Source organism: Artemia franciscana, chromosome 20 (genome assembly GCF_032884065.1).
Source record: "Artemia franciscana chromosome 20, ASM3288406v1, whole genome shotgun sequence".
NCBI lineage: Eukaryota > Metazoa > Arthropoda > Branchiopoda > Anostraca > Artemiidae > Artemia > Artemia franciscana.
Window position 1 is genome coordinate 29,809,598 of NC_088882.1, and position 26,046 is coordinate 29,835,643.

Consider the following 26,046-nt stretch of genomic DNA (forward strand, 5'->3'; position numbering starts at 1 on the left):
TGGCTTAAAAAGACAATCCTTGAACTTGTAGAAAACAACAATTGGGACACATGAAAGGTTTATCAACAACACATTATCTTGTAAGTCTCCTTGATACTGTATTCAAACTACTTGACAAGCCAGATACCTGGCTCAATCTCCTTTTAATCGACCTCCAAAAGGCTTTTGATCTTGTCAGTCATAATGATTTAGTTGAAAAATAGCTGAATGAATTTAAATTACCTCAATTTCTAGTCAATATTATTGCATCTTTTCTGTCAAACAGAAGTCAAGTTGTTAAGTATAAAAAATTTTATTCTGATTTACTCCCTATATATAGCAGAGTTCAAAAGGCCACACTTTTAGGTCCTTTACTATTTTGATCATGAGCAACAACCTTGCTAATGAATCAGCCAATCAATGGAAGTTTGCAGACGACATGTCATTGCTCAAAAAGTGCAGAAGAAATATCAAGAACAGTGCAATGGAAATTCTTAAAGACCTTGCAAGTGAAGCAACCCAGTTAAAAATGAAAGGAAATTTTCAAAAATCCGAAGTTATGATCCTTAGTTTTCTTAAATCAAAGGCATCATTTACAACTCTAATACCTAACAAAAATTGCAACAAAGTTAAACTCTTAGGGGTCACACTGACGACCGATTTGGAATGGAAGGCCTATGTTTGTTCTATTATTAAATAGACTAGTTCATCCCTGTCCTCCTTAAGCTATTTGCAAAATTTTCATGCCCAAAAGCACATATCCTCTGCCTTTACATATCTATCATCTGTCCACTGCTTGAGTATTCTTGCCCAGTATGGCATTTTGGCCTTACGATGGATCAGTCCAATAGGCTAAAAATTATGTGAAAGAGAACCCTGAGAATTATTTACAGTCATGACAAAGTGCCTTACATTCTCCTTCTCAAGAAACTCTTCTCCCAACCTTGGTAGCCCAATGTTTTACTCTTTGTACTAATTTTGGAAATAATGTCCATCTTAACCCACGTTTTCAATATCAAACCTTTAACCAAATTTGTCAATCTTTATGGAGACAATACAAAACTATTGGGTAAGCCAGAAATAGCCCTCGATTTGCAATTCATATAGAATGATCAAGACAGTTTTGGATTGAGCTGATCCATAGCTCTTTGCCATCAGTGAAGACAAATTCCACGTCATTCAATTTGGAAAATGCTCTCACCAATAAAAATACTAGCAATAAAATAGAAATGCCTCATAAAGATTATCTGTGCCATCTCTAGCTCATTATACTGACCTATAAAAGAATGCAGCAATATAATTTTGACATACAAGGTTAAACAAAAAAAATACTTGCTGGCTCCCCCCCCCCCACACACACACATGCTTTGCTAGAGGATATTCAAAGATATCCGCTCTCAGAGAAAAGAGCTCTGGTTTAATCAATAGGCAGCTTCTAGCATAAGGTTGACAAAACAAATCTACATTGGGAATTCCTTAACAAGCTGGAAGCTACTGAATCTTGCATAAAAAATGGCAACATCTAGACCCATCAAATTTCATGTTCAGAGAATTAAAAGTTTTCACAAAGACAAAAACCTTAAATAGCTCTAAGCTACAAATTAAAATAAAATATAATAAGTAATTTAGTCTTTTCAAAATATGTGTACTGTTCAATGAATTTAATGTGTCTGGTAAAAGTAACAATTAAGAATAGTTTAATAAGTAAAACATATTTTAAAAAGAAACAAAAAAGATCCTACCCCATAAGGTCCACCATTTCCCTTTTTGAAATCTGTAACCATATCTGCCAGTTGTTGCTCATTATTCACCAAAGCCTTTAAATCTTCTGTGGGTGTCTGCTCAAGGAGGCTCATTAATGACCTCATAGTTTCATATTCTGAACCCAACATCTTGGAATCAACACCTAAGGAAAGATTATGAGACAGGAAGTAAATTTTGAAACCAATAATCCTTCTTTACTTAAGAGGTCAGCAGGAGGCCAGTATATTCAACCACACTGTGAAACCTATAAGACTAACTTCCATGCACAAGGGAATAGCTACAAGGATTACCCCTGGAAGGTCAAAAATGACACCCTGTCTCTTTCTAGAAGAATAGCAGTTTCAGCCTTCCTTCACAAAAAATTCAAGATCTCAGGGGATCTTGACTTTCTGTAACTGGCTGTACTTGACTACTTATAAAGTCTTTCAGACATTACGAGCAGGAAAGTAGCATGGGCGTGAGGATGTTAGAATAGCTTTCTGCATCCTTATTTGGCCTGTAGATTCATTTGCAAATTTTATTAGCCTAGCATGATTGTTTCATCCAGTTTATGAAAAATCAAAACCCTGAATGGACTTAGATGTAGAGTTGGGGGTAAAATTTTACCTGATATGCTTTTTGGTATCTTTGAAAGTACTTGAGTAGGGCAAATGGAACTTTTAAGAATTTGTCCAGATCATAAATCAAAGGTGTTTTCAAGCTCTTGTCTGAACTCTTTCCCTATTTCTCCGTATTTCAATTTTTGTTTCATTCCCTATATTATGTCTGCACATTTTCTCTATTTAATTTGAAATTGCACATAAGACACATTTAAATTTTTGAAAAAAAAATGATTCCTTATCTTGATTTGAACTTGCTGCTCTTTGACTCTAGGTTTTGAAAATGCAATCCTGATGACTTTAATCAGTATAGCTATGATTTTATTTAGGTTTCAAGTTATAATAAAGGTTTATTAAATTGACAAACTGATTTGGCTCTAAAATTTGAACTGAGATGGAAATATGAATGGCTAATGATTATATTCAAATACTATCCAAGATAGTACAAAGCCCATAATCTAGATTTTTGCTAAGTTATGGGCTTGAAAACATCATATCAGACCTAATTTGTGCTACAAATATATCCCTGAACAATTCATTTGCCTAGCTTAACAGCAGACAAAGTACATTGAAAAGCTGCCAAAGTTCAGTTTTAATCTAAATCTTCCTTCGAGCATTTTTCAAGGGGTTTTGGCAAATTCTAGATAATCAGCAGGATTTTGCTGTCTCTTCAATTTGTGATTGAAATCAAGAAAAATTTGACGAATATATCTATATAAACAACCATTTATTGGGCATGCTGACATTACAAGTTCAAGACTAATCACTTCAGTTCATGCAAAATAAGTCTTATAGTTGCACTGGTAATATGACAAAATAATATTTCTCTCACTCACCACTACCAAGAACCTACAGGAGGATCTACCACCTTATCTCACTGGCAAATGCAATTTAAGGTAAGGTAATTTAAGGTAAAAGAAATTAAAACTTTTTGATTGTAATTCCCTTCTTTCTAAAAATTTTCAACAAGAAAGATTTTCTGTGAAGCTTCACAAAGTATAATCACTGCATTGTTAATTTGGCACAAACATGGAACATAAGCACATATTAAATCTATCAAACTTTCATTTTCATCAGTTTGACTCAACTGTTCAAAGCAGACAATAAACTGTATGTCAAGTGTGGTCCCAAACCATTGGACAGAATACCCAAACCATTCTAGTGTGATGACTGTAGTCAAAGTAAAAACTGTTGCCACCAAATAAGTTCACTCAAGCAGCAAAATTAGAGAATAGAATTGGACTCATTAAATAAAATAGAATTTTAGGAGAATCAAACTCAAATAAATTCTTTTTCATTAGCTGGTTTTTGAACATGTTTTTTTAGTTACTAAGAGGCTAGGGGGAGGAGTTTACAAAAAGGGGGGCCTCAAGTTAAGGATTTTTTAACTTGAGGTTATAGTGATACTCTTACTATACTTCTCTGTCCTTCAATGTAAGAAATTTTTTTTAAAATAAAACTTTTTCACATGCTGACGAATGGTCTGTGTTGTGAAGGTACTGATCTCCTGATTTGATGCCTTTGGCTGGCAGTACAATGCATTATTGGGGGCAAATCATCCAATACCTTCTTTGTTTTCCACCCAGATTTCTTCAGGTACCCATTTGGGGCTGGGTCAACTCTGGCTGAGCTTACAGGGTCACACCATTGACAATCATTCCAAACCAAATAACCAGCAACACCATGGCTCAAACTGCTGACCTCAGAATTTCAAGTTCAGAGTGCTAACCACTTGGCTAGAGATTACCACCTAACTCTAGAGATTTACCTAAAACTCTACACTAAAACTGACAGGGAATCCTGAAAATATTTTTGTCCTGAGATATTGAATCCTACTGTAGTAATTGAGATTCTAAACTACAGTATTGTTCTGTATTAGATTAACAGTGCTTCTTGAGTACAAAGGTCCATGTCTTAAGATATTTGAAATTAGTAAATAGGAGTAGAAGGTTTTCAGATGACTACTAAGGCCCCTGCATTGGTCCTGTAGTGTGTTATTAAAACCAGGTTTGATCTGTGGGTCCCATATTACAAAGGTAAGGTCAAGCCCACTGCACCACCACAGAACAAGATTCTAGATTAACCCTTGTGACAGTTTCTTTTTAGATTCACTGCAGGTTCCTGTTTTGAAAATTTAAAATCCTTGACAAGACCACAGAAAAGCAGTCTGTACTCAAAATGCTGACTAAACCAAAGTATTCCAGGAAAAGTCCTCTAAAAAATGTGGACAGATGCCTGTTGTGCAGTTCTAACTTAGAACAAGACTCTAAAGCATTACTCTGTGATGGATGTGTTTTAACTTCCAGAAAAAATCCAATTTAGAGTACTAACTTCTTGTAAATAAACAGGAGAATAATGGTTGAAGGGCACTTGGTGCAAATCAAATAAGAGTACTCCTAGGCCCATTAACATTTAAAAGAATAGATTTATAATGAAACAGTAAGTTTGAAAACAATGTTTTAAGTCTTTTTTTACCCAAAAACAAAAAAGATTTTGGTCATTTTCAAGAGCCTGAACAGGGCTTAAACTTTAAATCACAATAGAAGCAATTATTATATTTGTTTGGGAGTTTTTTATGTTTAATTATAAGTTGATCTTTTGGTTATAATTTTTAATTGAGTTTTGGATATAAGTTGTTTTTTTGTTTTTTCTAACATATCTCCTTCTAATATTAATAAGTGTAGGATCCTGCTGAGCTTGCTTGCTTATTAGCTTAGTGTTACTTTTCTTATGTGCTTATACTGTTATATTTACAGGTGCTTGGGTCACATCAAATAGCTAAATTGGTAAATTTATAGCTAACCATATAACTCACTTTCATTTAAATGAATATACCACTCAATGCCTTTTTTATGTTCTTTACAAATATAATAATTGCTTCTACCTTAAATTAATATTTAAGCACTTTTTTAGCTCTTAAAAATTGCAAATTTTCAAAAAAATATGACAGCTCATATAGCTAACTTGCCAATAAAGGAACATACCAGTTGATGCCTTTTTTTATGCTCTTTATGAATATAATAGATGCCTCTACCAAAAATTCAAATTTAAGCTCTTAAAAATGACAAATTTTCAAATAAAGTATGAGTTATCTGTTGTTTCTAACAAAATAATACTATGTTTTCTCTGTGCTGTTTTCAACAAAATAATACTAAATTTTCTCAGTGCATAGAAGAAAATACCATAACAATGGTAAAATTAATTAAGTAAAATTAAGGGTGTCAGCTGGAGATGGTTCTTTTTATGATACCAAGGGTTTTATTTGCAGAAAATGAAACAGACTTAGCATGGCTACTAAAACTTTAATTGGTGATCTACAATAACCCCAAGATCTTTTTCATCAGAAAGAGATAAATCCATTTTTTAATGTTATATAGCCTAGGTTGCTTTACCTTTACCCTAATCAACAGGTACTGATTTTGCAATATTAATTTGAATAAATTAATTTTACCAGTGTTATGGGATTTTCTTCTTTGCACTGAGAAAATGTAGAATTATTTTGTCAAAAATTAAAGTTTGGCAGATATGCGAAGTCTGTTTCATCTTCTGCAAATAAAACCCTTGGTATCATAAAAAGAACCATCTCCAGCCAACACCCTAGAGTTATTATGAAGTTATATAAGGCGCTTGTACATCTACGCCTGGAGGTTGGAATGTCATTGGCAGCCCCTTTCTTCAAAAAAGATAGAAAGTTGCTTGAGGATGTCCTGCACCATGCCACTAAGATGGTTACCAACATGAATAAACGTCCATACAAAGAAAGACTACATCATTTGAAACTGCCAATGCTGACATACCGACAGAAAAGGGGTGACATTATTTTAACCAAAAAACTCCTCTCTAAAAATACCCTTCCCAGTCTCTTTGCACAGCCCTTGCATTCTGGTACTAGAGGACATTCTCTGAAGCTCTCCATGCAGCATTCCAAGAGTAGACATAGAAGCCACTTCTTCAGCCAAAGAATCATCAATATGTGGAACCAGCTCTCTGAAGAAACAGTTTCTGCTACTTCAATTGACATGTTCAAGTCCCACCTTGATAGGGAATGGCCCTGCCAGGAATTCCTTTACAATTGCAAAGCTGCAGAGTCCTCTGCAAGAGTCTAATCTAACAGCCACAATCTACACCAAACGAATTTTTTTTTCTCATGGAGCATCACAAGGATAGATAATCCTTATATCGCTCCAAGCTGTGATTTAAGGTACATATAAAAGCTGAAAAAGAGCTTAAATTTGAATTAGCAATAGAAGCAATTAGTATGTTTGTAAAGAACATAAAAAAGGCACCAAGTGGTATGTTTGCTTTATTGGTAAGTCAGTTATATGAACTGTCAGAATTTTTACAAAATTCATCATTTTTTAGAGCTCAAAAAGTGCCTAAATCTAAATTTGAGGTAGAAGCAATTATTATATTTGTAAAGAGCACAAAAAAAGGCATCAAGTGGTATAGACTACTCACTTTATACCAAAACCAGTTATATAGTTTTCTATAAATTTACCAATTTAAGGGCCCTCTGGAGGCAGAAGGAGTGGAGATGGGTACTTTAAAATAACTTTCCAGGACATACTTTAGCCTGTAGACCCATCCCTGAAGGTTTCATTTTCCTAACCTAAACTCTTTCAAAGATAGCAAGAAGTCAATTAACTAGAATTTTACCGATGTGGGTACTTTAAAATACTTTCCCGGGATATACTTTAGCCTATAGACCCAGCCCCAAAAGTTTCATTTTCCTTACCCAACCCCTTTCTGAGATTGCCAAAAAGTCACTAAACTAGAATTCTACCCAAAGCACTTTAAAATTTAATAATTATAAAATTTAATTTAATAAAGTAAAAACATTAAAAGCATACTCACTACCATAGGCTATCTAAACACAATTTTTCACTTTGAATAAGACCTCGCCTACCCTAGAAAGCAAAATAAAAGATATTCATATCTATATTTTCCATGTGGATAGAAAGAATACTCTATATTTATTTTAAAGGCAGTTATAGATAATAGATAGCGCAAACAAAGTCATCAAAACCTTGGGAAGGAACAAAAATTCATTCACTTTCTTGTTTTACTGGTTTTATTGCAGCAAGTTCCAACCCCAAAAGCCTTGTCATATGATATTTGGACTATTTTGAAAAAAATGGATATCTCAAAATTTCTATTAAGCGCATTTCGGGACAATACAGCGTGTAAGTGTAGGAGGAGGGGTAGCTGTCCTCTTTGTCTCTTAAAAAATGCACTAGAGCTTCTGATTGCCAATCCAATAAGCCCCCCTCCGAAGTTTATACGAACAGGCTTTCTATAAAACCTTATATGCCCCCAGGGCATAACTTACAACCCTTGCCCTGAGGGCTGGTGGGGGGTTGTAATCCTAAAAAAATAATTTCCAGCCCTTTCATCCACGTTGAACAAAATGGATATCTCAAAATTTTGATTGGAAGTGTTTGGGGAAATGATGGGCGTGGGGGGGGAATTTGCCCTCCGATCACTTTCGACTGATAAAAAGGGCACTAGTCCTCTCAGTTCTAATCGAATGGGCCCTTTTTGAAGTTTCTACAACAACGCTTTCTATAAGAAAAGCCTTAAATGTCCCCAGGGCATAACTCACAAATCTAACCATGAGGGCTGTGGGGTTGTCATCCTCAAAGACATAATTACCGAACTTTCGAAATACGAGGAACAAAGTGGTTTCCTAAAAATTTTGATTGGATCTGTTGCACTAGCCCTTTTAAATTCCAGTCGAATGAGCCCTTTTCAAAGTTTCTGCGACAACTCCTTCAATAGGAAGTGCCTTAGTCTAAAAAAAAAAATAAAAAAAAATAAATAAAACTTTGTGTAGGCATTGTTTTCTACTTAGGCAGCGCTATTGCGCTGCCTGATTCCACTAGATTCCTGACCATCAAGAATCCAAGAATCCCCATCATTATAGTTTCATTGCTAACTTTTTATTTTTAGTCGGCAAGACTTGATGCACAGAGAGATGTTTGTGTCTTACTTTCGGAAGTCGGAAGTGAGTGCTTTCGGTAAACGAAAAAAGGTGACTGCTTGTCTGTCTCATATCTTGACTGTTGCGAACCAGATCATGATGAATACAGTTATTTATAAACGAAAGAATGCAAACATTAGTACAAAATACTAAATTGTATCATAACTTTGTGAAATGCACCAAATTTTGTGGGATTGTTCTAAATTGGACCTTCAGAGGTGAAATGTGCCATAATGATACAATTGTACCACAGTTTGCATTGCTGCCGGAGAGATCTGAAGAAACATATTTTTGCTTACTTCAAGCCCAAAAGTAGTAAAATTTGAAGCATCATAGCTCAGAAAACCCACTACGCGGGTTTTTAGTTACTTGTACCCCGAAACTGAAAATATATTGGCAGACAATAGCCCATCCTAGCAACCAGGGCTTCTGCTTTTATGGAGATTACCCTATTTTAGGGAGAAATCACTTCTTTTAGGGACACTTATTTTGAATCTAGGGATCCAGTGAAATCTGGGGTAAAGTAAGGATTTTGACGGAAATCTTGGGTAAAGTTTGATTGTTTCAAACGGAAGGCTGAACCATTCTCAAAGATTGTGCATGCTCAATATATACCTGAATATAATAATAATTTATCTCGAAATTCAATTTTAAGCCTATTTTGGACCCTTGAAAGTGATAATTTCTTTCAATGTTATTTTTTTAATAAAAGAATTAAAACATTGGTTTCAAACTAACTATTTCATTATAAAATAACTGAATATAATAATCGTTTATCTCGTGTAAGCCTTATTTGGACCCTTGAAAATGATAATTTCTTTCTATGTTTTTTTGGTATAAAAAGGATTAAAACACTGGTTTCAAACTTACGATTTCATTATAAGATCTATTTTGGTAAATTTATATAATCTGCGAGCAATGATTTATCACAATTAAATTGGATGAAAAATTAAAAAAAATTCCTCCATTTTTCCATCTCTCATGTTTCTTCTGTCGGCTTTGATATTTTTCAATATATAGGTGAAATGGCAATTTTTAAGCAGCCTAACAGAATAAGAAGAAAATATGGCGGATTTGTTTGTTTTGAATTTTGTTTTTATTCAACTTAATCTTGACAAATCAATGTTTGGGAATTACACAACTCTTACGAAATGGATTTATAATGAAATGGTAAGTTTGAAAAAAAATTATAACTCACTTTTATATCCAAAAAAAATAAAGAATGAAATTATCATTTTCAATGGTTTAAAATTGAATTTTCGAGAAAAGCGATTATTATATTCGTAAAGAACATAAAAAAAGGCGTCAGGTAGCATATTCACTTTATTCGCAAGTCAATAATATGAACTGCGAGATATTTACCAAATGAAGTTAAAGATAGCTGTTTTTAGCCTCAAAACTTTTCTCGAGTTATGAGATTTCAAAGATGTGCAAACACATTTTCTAAAACTACAAAGAAACCCATTGATATTGCTTAAAATTCTACTCAAAAATCGTTGCCACTTGCCTTAATGATGATCCAATTTTGGATTATCAGCATATTAAATGAAACTCAGGTATCTTTTTGAGGATAGAGGTTAAAATCGTAATCAGGTATGCAAAATGTTTCAAACCTGCCAGTAGCAGAAATTCTGATGAAGTGCTGAAGATGGCATTTAATTGAACAATTTTATGCGTTCTTGGTAGTGTAAAAGATGTTACGTATATGTAAAGATGGTATGTAAAGATGTCAGTTGTATTTCAGAGTTCAAAGGGTCATCATCTAAATAGGATACTGCTTGGACATTATTAATTCGGTAAGTTTTATGTGAAACAACAAAAAATTTCGCAATAGGGATTATAGTGACACATAATCCCTACGATATTGCACGGACATTTTCTGAAGTAAAAAATAGTGATTTGATGCTGTTCTACATTTTTCATGTAGTTCGTATGGAAATCTAAGGCAAATTATCTCTTTGTTTTAGGAAGGAATCAGACCTAAAGGCTAGAAATTTTTATAGAAAATTGATATTAAAATAGAGAATTCTGAAATCGAAAAGTGGAAACGCTGCTAGCAATCCTGCCGAATCATTAGTCTATAGGAATAATAATGCACTGCACTGCATTTCTTATTCGTTTCTTTGTTAGTGGCTGGATTTATCAATTTAATATTAAAGTGATAGCCGTCGGCTCCATCCCAAAAAATGATAGGATATTGTAGGGCATCGTAGCATCGATGAGTTTCAGCAATACTTAACAACTGAGCGTTTCGCTTATGAAGAATAATATCTCGAGGTAAAAACTGATCACCGACCATAACGATTGCCACTTCGTCGATAGTTGAGATAGTGTATCTACGCACATGTTGACCAGGAGGCGTTTTGTAGCGGAAATAATAATTTTATGCGTATCAGTAGGCATCAAATCGATGGCTGTTTTGAACAGACGCACTAAATTATTATTTTCGTGGAAAAGATGTTGCAATTGGGAAACGATTGTCCTTTCAACGTCCGGAGAAATTTCGCAACGTCATTCAATTCTGAATTTCTATCACTCATGAAGTACAATTGTAAAAATTTATTATTCTCGCCTGAGAATGGTAGAAGGGACCCTGCTCTATGATAAATTTACCCTTTTACTTTGAAAGTAGGTATATCAATTGTTTCACCAATACGTCGTTGATATGTATGCAAAAATTGAATCAGAACGTTTGCTATTTATCCGTCTGAATCAGACCAAGCTCCGCTATGAACAATACATTCATTTGCGAGATGCAGTTGTAAATGACGGTAATACTACAAACGTTGGAAGATTAACGATTTTACCTTCGTCATATGCTGGCAGTCCCCGTCATATGCATGAATATGCTCAAGATGCTATTGCGTATGTTCTTCTCTATGGTCGTCCAGATTTATTTATTACATTTACTTGTAATCAATCTTGGGACGAGATACAGCAGCTTTTACTTCAAGGACAATCGGCGGTTCATAGACATGACATTACGGCCCGTGTCTTCCAGCAAAAGTTGAAATCACTGATAAACTACATAGTAAAACTTGAAGTATTTGGGTCAGTGCGATGCTGGATGTACTCAGTGGAATAGCAAAAACGAGGATTGCCACACGCACATATACTAATCTGGCTGCATTATAAAATTACTTCTAACGAAATTGATAATGTGATTTCCGCTGAAATACCTGATGAAAATGTCGATAAGGGGTTATATGATATTGTTGTAAAAAATATGATACATGGACCTTGCGGTGCACTGAACGAAAATTCACCATGCATGGCAAAAGGAAGGTGCACAAAGCAATATCCTCGACTTTTAGTACCCAACACAATTACTGGCAATGATGGTTACCCACAATATAGAAGAAGATCTACTGAAGATGGCGGTAAAACAGCAATAAGAAAGAAGCGTAACGGTACCCCCATTGAAGTAGATAACCAGTGGGTTGTTCCATATTTCCCATTATTATCAAAAACATTTAATGCACACATAAACGTTGAATACTGTAACTCCGTAAAGGCAATCAAATACATATGTAAATAAGTCAACAAAGGCAGTGACATGGCAGTTTTTGGCTTGCAGTCCGAAATCAAAGATATCGACGAAATTGTACAATATCAGGCTGGAAGATACATAAGCAGTAATGAAGCTGTTTGGTGAATTTTTTCATTTCCGATACATGAACGTACTCCAGCTGTTGTTCACTTAGTGGTAAATTTACAGAATGGCCAATGTGTTTAGTTTTCGGAATCCAACGTGCAACAAAGAGCCCTGAATCCACCGGATACAAAGTTAACTGCTTTCTTTTCGCTATGCAAAAATGATTCTTTTGCAAAAAAACTGCGGTATACTGAAGTGCCTTCGTATTACACGTAGAATACTAAAAATAAAGTATTTGAACGTCGAAAACAGGGTAAGTCAGTCGACGGCCAACCTACCATCTGCAAAGATACCATGATGGGAAGACTCTACACCGTTCACCCCGATCAACATGAATGCTTCTTTCTACGCCTGCTTTTGGTGAATGTACCCGGTCCGACGTCCTTTGAGTATTTGAGAACTGTAAACGGTACTATACATGACACTTACCGTAGTGCATACCAAGCTCTGAATTTATTGGAGAATCCCCAACACTGGGATAACTGCATCAATGACTCGTGCGAAACGTCAACTCCAAGTCAAATTCGTGCATTGTTTGGAATCATACTAACAACTTGCTCTCCTTCAGCTCCTACAGAGTTATGGGAAAAATGTAAATCGAAAATGTCCGAAGATATACTCCATCGAAAACGGTTAGAGACTTCAGATATGAATTTTGATTTTACATCGGAAATTTACAACTACACTTTAGTTATTATAGAAGATTTGTGTGTATGTATGGCAAACAAACCTCTTCAGGATTTGGAAATGCCTTCACCTAATCGTACCGCTGCTGTTTCGATATGTGTAGAATTGGATCGTGAACAAAGTTACAGTGCGAGTGATCTATTGTCGTATGTACAAAATAACATTTCCAAGTTAACGTCGGAACAAAAAGACATTTATGATACAATAATGCATTGTGTCGATAACAACGTTGGAGTAATTTTCTTTTTGGATGCGCCAGGAGGTACTGGTAAAACGTTTGTGATAAAACTGATTCTGGCATCAATTCGATCAAAAAATGATATAGCGTTGGCAATTGCGTCGTCCGGAATAGCCGCAACGTTGCTGCCTGGTGGAAGAACTGGTCATTCTGCTTTGAAATTGCCTCTGAATTTGCATTCTACAGAAACTCCCACGTGCAATATTTCCAAATCATATGGGATGGATAAAGTATTGCAGCAATGCAAATTTATTATTTGGGACGAGTGCACAATGGCACACAAAAAATCGCTCGAGGCTCTGGATCAAAGTTTGAAAGATTTGCGAGGGAATTCGAAACCCTTTGGCAGCACATTAATATTGCTTGCGGGAGATTTCAGGCAAAAATTACCTATAATACCTAGATCAACCCCTGCAGACGAAATGAATGCTTGCCTGAAAATTCTATTTTATGGACACACGTAAAAATATTAAAATTAACTACAAGTATGTGTGTTCGATTGAAAAACGATGACTCTGGTCAAACATTTTCAGAACAATTGCTGGCAATTGGAAACGAAAAGCTCCCAGTAGACTCAATTTCAGGACGTATACAACTACCTGCTGAATTCTGAAATTTAGTGACGTCCAAAAATGAATTGATTGAAAAGGTATTTCCGAATATTCTAAACAATTATAAAAATAAATGACTAAGTGAAAGAGCAATCCTCGCACCCAAAAATATAGACGTCCACGAAATCAACAATATTGTTTTGACCAAGAATTGAGACCAGGCAGTCCTTTACAAGTCAGTCGACACAGTTTTGGAACCAAATGAGGCGGTTCATTATCCATCTGAGTTTTTAAATTCTGTGGATCTTTCAGGGTTTCCACCACACGTGCTACAACTAAAAATAGGCGTACCAATAATATTGTTACATAACATAAACCCACCAAAGCTTTGCAATGGCACACGACTTGCCGTGTAAAAAACAATGGAAAACGTAATAGAGGCCACAATCTTGACAGGGTCTTTTGAGGGTGAAGCTGTTCTTATTCCTCGCATTCCCATGATTCCAACGGATCTGCCTTTTCAATTTAAAAGATTGCAATTCCCAATTCGATTAGCATTTGCAATCGCCATCAACAGAGCTCAAGGTCAATCATTAGAAAAATGTGGCATAGATCTTAATACTAATTGTTTTTCCCATGGACAATTGTACGTTGCATGTTCGAGGGTCGGTAAACCTGACAGTCTATTTATATGTAGCGACAATTGGACAGCGAAGAATGTTGTATATTCGCAAGTTTTACGCAGTTAATTTGTATTGTATATATCTATCTATCTATCTATATAAAAACGAGTTGTGTGTATGCATGTTTGTTTGTTTGTAAACAGAGCGTTTGCATATGACGTCATTATAAGTACATAAGGCTTTGTATATGCACAGACAATGGGAAAGCCAAGAATGCTGTATATTCGTAAGTTTTATGTAGTTCAAAACACATATATAAATCTATCTATATTCACAGGTGGGACACAGGGACACGACTACAATGGCACGTAACTAATATGGCACGTAACGACTTGAGCGCGCGGGGGGCTTGGGGGGGGGGTGAAGCACCCCCACCAACTAGGTGTTGGGTTGGCGCGATGCGCCATCCCAACAGCTAGTAAGAGATATGTTCTTACTCCGAATCCAAAAAGCATACTACTTTAGCTCATTCACAAATTTGAGTTTTTCTAGGTTGAATTTGAGGTTGAGGCAAAAAATGTTGATTGAGTAAATACCAACAAATATGATTAGATTTCTCATTTCTACGCTCTTTTTTGCTGATGGACATGAAACTGAATGTTTAAAGTCAAAAGACTGGTTTGGGGCTTAAATCTTTGAGAGAGAGTGAGGTTAGGGGGGAGGTTCTAGGAGGACTGTGAAAAAAGGGGGTCAACCTCAAACATCTATCTATATATCTATAGAAAAATGTATTGTTTGTCTGTTATACTGTTTACAATAAAAAAAAGGAAAAAAAGAAAGAAAAGAAAAAAAAACTAAAAAAGGTAAAAAAAAAGAAAAAAAAATCAAAAGAAGAAAAAAAACAAAAAAAGTAAAGAAAAAATTTAAAAAGAGAAAAAAACCAAGAAAAACAAAAGAAAACAAAAAACCAAAAAAACTAAAAAAAAACTAATGAATTCAAACGTGGCACACACTATTTCTCCCTCACCCCAAGATTATAAATACGAAGAGTTCAATTTCTGCTTCTCTAATAAATCTGATTTCTGGAAAACACCATCTTTGCGTAGTACACTTTATATTCATATACAACGCTTTAGGTTACTTTGTTTCGATTCCTTTTCCCAGCCAGAATGTTGGCAATTATATTATGTTTCGTGATTAATAGAAGTGTTAAAAGATTGTGATTCGTGTTCTTTCAACTTTCAGGTTGGCTAATTGTAGAGTTTCTTCGACAACTTTACAATCAGTTTAACCTTTCAAAAATTGTATTGTTAAGTTAGAGCACTACGTTTCTTCGCTACTGTGCAAATGCCTGATTAATTTATATGTTTTGTATAATTGAGTAAACCATTTTCATTTTTTAGTTATACTGTCTAAAAGAAACCTTAAATATTCAAAATCTAAAATTCACAATGTTTCCTGTCTATTGTAAATTTTTAAACATCAAACCATTTTATCATAATAATGAAGAGGGAGTGAATACAGGATTTCAAAAAAAAGTATCAATAATTTTATGAACTAATTGAGGGGGTGGACACTCTTAGCTGATATTAGATTACAATGGAATTTAATTTCGGAATCACGAGTAAAGTTATCTGGTTTCAGTTTCAGAAGTTTAATAGTGAAAATTACATAAGAAAAATTACAAACTAAAATTACAATATAGGGTGGAAGGGGGGGAGATAATGCAATACATAGAGTGGAATAACTAGGGTTTTGCGCCCCCAGCTCTTCTAAATACAATTAAATACAAAAAGAACCGGTTTTTATGGCACTTGGTATTAACCAAGTGACATATAGCAGTCGCCAATTCTGTCGGTCTGTCTGTCGGTCTGTCGGTCTGTCTGTCGGTCCCGGTTTTGCTACTTTAGGCACTTCCAGGTAAGCTAGGACGATGAAATTTGGCAAGCGTATCAGGAACCGGACCAGATTAAATTAGAAATAGTCGTTTTCCCGATTTGACCATCTGGGGGGGAGTGGGGGCCCGGTTAATTCGCAAAAAATAGAAAAAATGAAGTATTTTTAACTTATCAGCGGGTATTTGGATCTTAATGAAATTTGATGTTTGGAATGATATTGTGTCTTAGAGCTCTTATTTTTAATCCCGACCGGATCTGATGACATTGGGGGGAGTTGGAGGGGGAAAACCTAAAGTCCCGGTTTTGCTACTTTAGGCACTTCCAGGTAAGCTAGGACGATGAAATTTGGCAAGCGTATCAGGGACCGGACCAGATTAAATTAGAAATAGTCGTTTTCCCGATTTGACCATCTGGGGGGGGGAGAAGGGGCCGGTTAATTCGGAAAAATAGAAAAAATGAAGTATTTTTAACTTATGAGCGGGTGATTGGATCTTAATGAAATTTGATGTTTGGAATGATATTGTGTCTCAGAGCTCTTATTTTAAATCCCGACTGGGTCTGATGACATTGGGGGGAGTTGGAGGGGGGAAACCTAAAATCTTGGAAAACACTTAGAGTAGAGGGATCGGGATGAAACTTGATGGGAAAAATAAGCACAAGTCCCAGATACATGATTGACATAATCGGAACTTATTTGCTCTCTTTGGGGTAGTTAGGAGGGGGGGAGTAAGTCTTAAAAATTAGAAAAATGAGGTATTTTCAACTTACGAACGGGTGATCGGATCTCAATGAAATTTGATGTTTAGAAGGATATCGTGTCTTAGAGCTCTTAATTTAAATCCCGACCGGATCTGGTGATGGGGGCGGGGAGTTGGGAGGGGGAAACCTAAAACTTGGAAAACACTTAGAGTGGAGGGATCGGGATGAAACATGGTTGGAAAAATAAACACAAGTCCTAGATAGATGATTGACATAAACGGAACGGATCCGCTCTCTTTTGGGTAGTTGGGGGGGGGGTTAATTCTGAAAAATTAGAAAAAATGAGGTATTTTTAACTTACGAATGGGTGATTGGATCTCCATGAAATTTGATTTTTAGAAGGATATCGTGGCTCAAAGGTCTTATTTTAAATCCTGACCGGATCTGGTGACATTGGGGGAAGTTTTGGGTGGGGAGACCTAAAATGATGGGAAACCCTTAGATTGGAAGGATTGGGATGAAACTTGGTTGGAAAAATAAGCAAAAGTCTTGCATACGTAATTTACATAATTGGAACGGATCCGCTCAATTGCGGGGGGGGGGTAATTCTGAAAAATAAGAAAAATAACGTATTTTTAACTTACGAAGGAGTGATCGGATCTTCATGAAACTTCATATTTAGAAGGGCCTCGTAACTCTGATATCTTATTTTAAATCTCAACCGGATCAAACGTAATTGGGGGGGGGGGCAGTTGGGGGGACCGGAAATCTTAGAAAATACTTAAAGCGGTGAGATCAGGATGAAACTGGATGGGAAGAATAGAAACCTGTCTAAGATACGTGACTGACATAACTGGACCGGATCTGGTCTCTTTGGTGGAATTGGGAGGGGGGAGGTAATTTTGAAAATTGAGGTATTTGTAACTTACGAAAGGGTGACCAGATCTTAATGAAATTTGATATTTAGAAGGATCTTGTGCTATAAAGTTTAACTTTAGGTTCTGACCTTCTCACAAGTGCCAAATGAGCTCTTGGCTCTTGGCTCTTCCGACCTCGTCCAAATGAGCTCTTGGCTCTTCCGACCTCGTACCATATGAGCTCTCGGCTCTTCCGACCTCGTCACAAGTGCCATATGAGCTCTTAGCTCTTGTTTTAAAACTAAAAGCAAGGAGCAACATTAAAACTTAAAACGAACAGAAATTATTCCGTATATGAAAAAGGTTTTTCCTCCTCAGCCCCTGCCCTTTAAGCTAAAGTTTGACCCTATCTCTTAACTCTACTTTTTAGAATAGTAAAAAGCCCTTTTCATATAGGGAGTAATTTCAGATCGTTTTAAGTTTTAATGTCGCTCCTTACTTTTAGTTGAAAAAAGTCGTTATTTTTATTTAATTTCTGGACGTTAATGCATGTTTTGATCTTGGCTCTCCGCACATAAATAATTAAAACGAAATTTGCATATTAATTTTTTCTGGCTAAATGGCTATCTCTTAGTTTTAATCAGAAGATTTTGATAAAAAAAAAGGAGTGAGGGAGTAGGCCTTCCAGATTTACCCTCCAGATTTTTGATTGCCTAAAAATGTAACTAAAACTTTTAATTTCTTACGAACGTTTTCATTAGTAAAAAAATATACGTATCTTACGAATTAACTTACGTAACGAACTTCCGTATACTTCCATAGAGTTTCTTCGACAACTTTACTATCAGTAAAACCTAAAAAGTGTGTGTGCCACATTTGAATTCATAGGAAAGTGAAGATGGCCCTTTTTGGCTGCTTAAATGATTTGTCATTTAACATATTTACTGCTAAAGTTTGCAGTAAATAGAAAAATTGCAAACTTTGATATCTGCAGTAAAATGGAACTTTTCAAACAGGATTATAGCGCTATAAATTCAAATTGGTAGCTTTATGGGGATTTTTCACATTGGTGTCAATTTCTGCTTCTCTAATAAATCTGATTTGCGGAAAACACCATCTAAACATAAAATTATTGATACTTTTTTTTGAAGTCCTGTATTCACTCCCTCTTCATTATTATAATAAAATGGTTTAATGTTTAAAAATTTACAATAGACAGGAAACATGTTAAATTTTAGATTTTGAATATTTAAGGTTTCTTTTATACAGTATAACTAAAAAATGAAAATGGTTTACTCAATTATACAAAACATATAAAGTAATCAGGCATTTGCACAGTAACGAAGAAAAGTAATGTTAAAAAAATAATTAAAAACAATTTTTGAAATGTTTTACTCATTGTAAAGTTGTCGAAGAAACTCTACAATTAGCCAGCCTGAAAGGTGAAAGAACACGAATCGCAATCTTTCAACACTTCTATTAATCAGAAGACATAATATAATTCCCAACATTCTGGCTGGGAAAAGGCATCGAAACAAAGTAACCTAAAGCGTTGTATATGAATATAAAATGTACTACGCAAAGATGGTGTTTTCCGCAAATCAGATTTATTAGAGAAGCAGAAATTGAACTCTTCGTATTTATAATCTTGGGGTGAGGGAGAAAAAGTGTGTGTGCCACGTTTGAATTCATAGGAAAGTGAAGATGCCCCTTTTTGGCTGCTTAAATGATTTGTCATTTAACATATTTACTGCTAAAGTTTGCAGTAAATAGAAAAATTGCAAACTTTGATATCTGCAGTAAAATGGAACTTCTCAAACAGGATTATAGTGCTATAAATTAAAATTGGCAGCTTTATGGGAATTTTTCACATTGGTCTAAATTGGTTTTCAATTCGTTCTACTTAATTTACGAAACAAAGCTTAAAGAATCGAATTTCAAAGCTTAATCAATCGAATTTATATTGAAAAATATTTCAAACTTCTTTTCTTTAGCACTTTTTGTCTTAAAGTACATTTTCTGGCATAAATACTTCAATCTTGGGAAATATGGCAATAACCAAGTAATGGACGTTTGCCTTTTTTGATACACTATAGAGCTACTACCAAGCTATTCCACTATCACAAACAACCAAGGGGTTTTTCATGATATAGGCCGTCGATTCAAGCAACGAATTCAAAAGTAATAACAATTTAAACATTAACTAAATGAGTAAGAGAAAATTGTGTGCTGGAGGGTTTTTTTTTCTCCAATCTCTTCATCTAACCAACCTTTTTTCAAATCCTCGTCCACCACTTTTCCACTTCCTATGCGGAATTGGTACCAAAAGAAGGGGGGGGGTCCTTTTCTTTACGACAATCCATTTGGCACTGAGAAGCCCATTCTTGGTGAGAGAGAGAGAGAGAGAGAGAGAAAGAGAGAGAGAGAGAGAGAAAGACATATAATCGCTAATCGCCAGTCAACCACTATTGTCGTCTCTCAAGTGCCGTCTCATCTATCAGATCCAATTAAAAGGAAAGACGCTATTGATAAAATCAGTGGCCATGAACTTGTATCCAGTATTCGCCCGGTTCACGATAAGTGGTATGTAAATATTGATAAATCTGCTGCCGAAGACTTCCGTGCATCTGTTCCCGTCATTCTCGCCGGTACGTCAACCAAAGAAATTTCTAAGAAATATTCGGCCATTATAAATGGTGTTCCAGAGGATTATGCGATTCAGTCTTTCACAAATTGTAGCGGTATTGTTGCTGCCAAAAGGGTTGGCTCTTCGAAAACAGTTAAGCTTGATTTTGTGGATTCTTTTGCTAAAGCAGCTTATTTCAAAGACGGTGTAAGAATTGGTTATGAATTCTTTAGACTGAGTGAGTTTAAGGAAATTCCAAAGTGTTGTTTTAAGTGCCGATCGTCCCATCACTTCCAGTCTTCTTGTCCCAGTCCTGCGCCCAAATGTGCTCGTTGTGCCGGCCCTCATATTAGTTCAAAAGAAAATCCATGCAATGCCTCACCAAAATGTGCCAATTGCAATGGTGAACACGTGTCCTTTAGCATGTCATGCTCCGTTCTCCGTGGTTTTTCTAGTCAACAAACCTCTAAATGACTTTACAAATTTCAATCATATCGCACAATATCAATGGCACAAAAAATAAAGATGCTTATATTGACGATCTGTACGAGAACTTCGACGTTATCTGCCTGCAAGAAACTTTGTTAACTGCCTCTAGCAGAAATTTCCTTCATCGAAGCTCTGTTCATTCGGTTTTTACTTCTGATGCTGTTACCACGCGTGGCCGCCCTTCTGGAGGCCTGGCCTGTATTTTAAAAAAAAGTATTGATCTTTCGAACCCATCCCTTTTTTATTCGGATAAGCACATTCTTGCTGTTAGAGTAAATAGTACTGTGTTTGCTAATGTTTATCTTCCATATAAAAATAATACAGTGGAGTCAATAAATAAATTTGCTATTACATGCATGTCTTTAAAGTCCGTGATGAATCGTGTCAAGGAAAATAAACTTGATTTTGTAGTTCTTGGTGACTTTAATACGGATTTGGATGAACAAAGTTATCGATCCCGAGAAATATTGGAGTGCATGCCCCCTTACCTGATTCTGAAGAAAGATTTATCATACTCTTATATCCATCAATCTGGTAGTGTTTCTAATATTGATCATATAATCAGTTCATCACAGCTAAAATGCTCGATTATTCATGTTGATATTGAGTCTGATGACATTGACCATATATCGCTTTCATTTACTACTGAACTGAAACGTAACCTTTGCAATGTTGCCCCTATTGGGAATTCTAAATGGTTTAAATGTAGCAATTGGAAAAGAGCCGATATTGCTTTATATATATTGTCTTTATCTACACTGCTTAATTGTATTCGTGTGCCTTATCATCTACTCCAATTGCAAGTAAAGGGTAGTAAGCGTGATCTTGATAGATATTATGATGATATAATTAGATGTATGAAAGAAGCTGAAAAAATTGCGGTTCCCCAGGAACGTATTCGTATAAAAACGCGGAAATCTATATGGGCTGCCGATCCTGAATTACAGAATTTTAAAAATAAGGCAAAACTTTGGCTTCGAATTTGGGTTGATCGTGGTAGACCTATAACGGGGTCTGTTGCGGATATGAAATACAATTGACATCTTTACATATCATTTTTACTTATACGTAACATCTTTTACACTACCAAGAACGCATAAAATTATTCAATTAAATGCCATCTTCAGCACTTCATCAGAATTTCTGCTACTGGCAGGTTTGAAACATTTTGCATACCTGATTACGATTTTAACCTCTATCCTCAAAAAGATACCTGATTTTCATTTAATATGCTGATAATTCAAAATTGGATCATCATTAAGGCAAGTGGCAACGATTTTTGAGTAGAATTTTAAGTAATATCAATGGATTTCTTGGTAGTTTTAGAAAATGTGTTTGCACATCTTTGAAACCTCATAACTGGAGAAAAGTTTTGAGGCTAAAAACAGCTGTCTTTAACTTCATTTGGTAAATATCTCGCAGTTCATATTATTGACTTGCGAATAAAGTGAATATGCTACCTGACGCCTTTTTTTATGTTCTTTACGAATATAATAATCGCTTTTCTCGAAAATTCAATTTTAAACCATTGAAAATGATAATTTCATTCTATATTTTTTTGGATATAAAAGTGTGTTATAATTTTTTTTCAAACTTACCATTTCATTATAAATCCATTTCGTAAGAGTTGTGTAATTCCCAAACATTGATTTGTCAAGATTAAGTTGAATAAAAACAAAATTCAAAACAAACAAATCCGCCATATTTTCTTCTTATTCTGTTAGGCTGCTTAAATATTGCCATTTCACCCATATATTGAAAAATATCAAAGCCGACAGAAGAAACATGAGAGATGGAAAAATGGAGGAATTTTTTTAATTTTTCATCCAATTTAAATGTGATAAATCAATGCTCGCAGATTATATAAATTTAGCAAAATAGATCTTATAATGAAATCGCAAGTTTGAAACCAGTATTTTAATCCTTCTTATACCAAAAAAAAAAACATAGAAAGAAATTATCATTTTCAAGGGTCCAAATAAGGCTTACACGAGATAAACGATTATTATATTCAGTTATTTGATAATGAAATAGTTAGTTTGAAACCAATGTTTTAATTCTTTTATTAAAAAAAACATTGAAAGAAATTATCACTTTCAAGGGTCAAAAATAGGCTTAAAATCGAATTTTGAGATAAATTATTATTATATTCAGGTATATATTGAGCATGCGCAATCTTTGAGAATGGTTCAGCCTTCCGTTTGAAAAAATCAAACTTTACCCGAGATTTCCCTCAAAATCCTTACTTTACCCCAGATTTCACTGGATCCCTAGATTCAAAATAAGTGTCCCTAAAAGAAGTGATTTCTCCCTAAAATAGGGTAATCTCCCTAAAAGTAGAAGCCCTGGTTGCCAGGATGGGCTATTGTCTGCCAATATATTATCAGTTTCGGGGTACAAGTAACTAAAAACCCGCGTAGTGGGTTTTCTGAGCTATGATGCTTCAAATTTTACTACTTTTGGACTTGAAGTAAGCAAAAATGTGTTTCTTCAGATCTCTCCGGCAGCAATGCAAACTGTGGTACAATTGTATCATTAAGGCACATTTCACCTCTGAAGGTACAATTTAGAACAATCCCACAAAATTTGGTACATTTCACAAAATTATGATACAATTTAGTATTTTGTACTAATGTTTGCATTCTTTCGTTTATAAATAACTGTATTCATCATGATCTGGTTCGCAACAGTCAAGATATGAGACAGACAAGCAGTCACCTTTTTTCGTTTACCGAAAGCACTCACTTCCGACTTCCGAAAGTAAGACACAAACATCTCTCTGTGCATCAAGTCTTGCCGACTAAAAATAAAAAGTTAGCGATGAAACTATAATGATGGGGATTCGTGGATTCTTGATGGTCGGGAATCTAGTGGAATCAGGCAGCGCAATAGCGCTGCCTAAGTAGAAAACAATGCCTACACAAAGTATCATTTATTCATTTTATTTTATTTTTTATTTTTTTTTTAGACTAAGGCACTTCCTATCGAAGGAGTTGTCGCAGAAACTTTGGAAAGGGCTCATTCGACTGGAAATTAAAAGGGCTAGTGCAACACATCCAATCAAAATTTTGAGGAAACCATTTTGTTCCTCGTATTTGGAAAGTTCGGTAATTATGTCTTTGAGGATGACAACCCCACAGCCCTCATGGTTAGATTTGTGAGTTATGCCCTGGGGACATTTAAGGCTTTTCTTATAGAAAGCGTTGTTGTAGAGACTTCAAAAAGGGCCCATTCTATTAGAACTGAGAGGACTAGTGCCCTTTTTATCAGTCGAAAGTGATCGGAGGGCAAATGACCCCCCCCCACACCCATCATTTCCCCAAACACTTCCAATCAAAATTTTGAGATTACCATTTTGTTCAACGTGGATGAAAGGGCTGGAAATTATTTTTTTAGGATGACAACCCCCCACCAGCCCTCAGGGCAAGGGTTGTAAGTTATGCCCTGGGGGCATATAAGGTTTTATAGAAAGCCTGTTCGTGTAAACTTCGGAGGGGGCTTATTGGATTAGTAATCAGAAGCTCTAGAGCATTTTTTAAGAAACAAAGAGGACAGCTACCCCTCCTCCTACACTTACACGCTGTATTGTCCCGAAATGCATTTAATAGAAATTTTGAGATATCCATTTTCTTCAAAATAGTCCAAATATCATATAACAAGGCTTTTGGGGTTGGAATGTGACAGTTTTTTTTTTTTTATTATTATTAACTTATGGCCCAATTTCATAGAATCTTTCAACCTTTCAAATAAGGAAGAAACGGAGGTGGGAAATATCTTCCCAATAGGGAAATAGGGTTCATATTTGAGTTGTGGATCCATCTTTGAAAGCCTAAATCTTTTCCAAGTATTTTGATTTTTGGAGACGTTAGGGTTTTGTTTGGGAAGGGGTTGAGTTAGTAACTTCGAAAATATTCCCAAACCCAAATTTGGACTATGCTCCCCATTTATTGAAACTTTGATTTATAAACTGTCTCTCATCTTTTCCCTTTTTCAATATCGCGGGCCCCCTTTGTAGAATATCGTCCACTTTGTTTCTGCGTGGATATGCTTATAACTATATCTTACTTGTTTTATTAGATCAGTAAATCTTACTGATAAGCGAGACTAACGATTTGAAATCAAAATTAGAATCCGGCTCAAGGATTGTCAATGAAAATTAAGTTTCGTAGTCCTATTGTAAATGAATATCAATTTTTTAGCATTCTCCCAAGTTACAATCCAATTGTAAACGAAAAATTCACTGAGGAATAAAATTGAAGCTTTTCTTGGGAGGGGGGGGGTTGATGATAAAATATCGAAAAATTATGTAACTTTTATTGTCAATCGAAACTGGTATTCAAAATTTTCTTTATTTAAACAATTATTTCGAAGGTTCTGAGCAATCATTAAAAAAATACTTTCCAAATGAATGATTTAAAAAATGGGTAGGAACATCTTCTGGTGCTATTTTGCTTTCGATTTCAAATGTGATTTCATTTTATTTTTATTTTTTGTCCAAAATGCCGAAATTCTGCAACATCAAAAAATCGTTAGATGGGGAGTGGCATTCATTCGGTGACTTGGAGGCATGAAAGGGTTAAGTTTACCGATTACCTATTAATTAATTTACCTATGAATAACCTCGTATTTAAAGAAGATACCATTATTTAACAATGTTGTAAGAAAGTTTGTTTAGGCTGATTCAAAATAATAAAAAACATACCTAATTTACAGTTTACTTTTATTTAAAGATAATACTTGATGGTGGATTCGTCTTGAAAATCGGGACATTTTTATTTAATTGGCTCACTTTGATTCTAGGAGAATTGACAAAGCTATAAGGTGGTGAATCGCATATTCAACTTCAGCATAAAAGCTGGTGCTAAAAGCACAAAGATATGGTTTCCTACTGAAAAACTACGTTTCTCAGTGTTATTAGCTGTTGATTACGGTGCACCCACTATTCCCGAATTTTTCGTGGTTACCTCGAATGGAAATTGGGTCTTCCGAATTATCCCTCAAAAATAAAGTCTGTAGATATACGAACGTTAACACGAAGTGAAAATTACTGATTTTCGGGGAAATTGGGTATTTCTTCAGGGAAATTAAGGATAATGAAAACACTGGTTGCCATTCCATGCAATAAGGAAGCACTGTACGCAATACGGATACGCAATACAAAAAAAAGTTTTTAATTGAATACAAAAATTATCACTGACTTTATTTTCAGAAATAAGCACGTAAGAAAAATGCAATTCTTCTTGGGATTGGAATCCTTATTTTGGTGATACGCATCATAGTGATTATAGTTGAAACTCGGTGAAAGGTTTACTTCGTCCTCCATTCCATTGTCTGTTTTCCTAGTTCTTTTTATTTGTGTTTATTGAAATTAATTTGTTAGTCATTTTCGGTACGGAGTTAA

General features: G+C 35.2%; 1 protein-coding gene across 2 annotated transcripts in view; it reads right to left on the reverse strand.

The window, feature by feature from the left end:
- The window catches only part of LOC136040095 (vacuolar protein sorting-associated protein 37B-like), a 28,401-nt gene extending 21,081 nt beyond the window's left edge, over window positions 1-7,320 (reverse strand). The window contains exons 1-2 of one of the 2 annotated variants that reach the window (XM_065724184.1): window positions 7,197-7,320; window positions 1,722-1,885 (exon numbers count right to left, since the gene is read on the reverse strand). In XM_065724184.1, the coding sequence (XP_065580256.1) occupies window positions 1,722-1,871 (150 nt within the window). In that variant the 5' untranslated portion in view covers window positions 1,872-1,885; window positions 7,197-7,320. The remainder of the gene's footprint in view (window positions 1-1,721; window positions 1,886-7,196) is intronic. The other variant, XM_065724185.1, reaches the window with a different exon arrangement.
- Window positions 7,321-26,046: the final 18,726 nt, after the last annotated feature.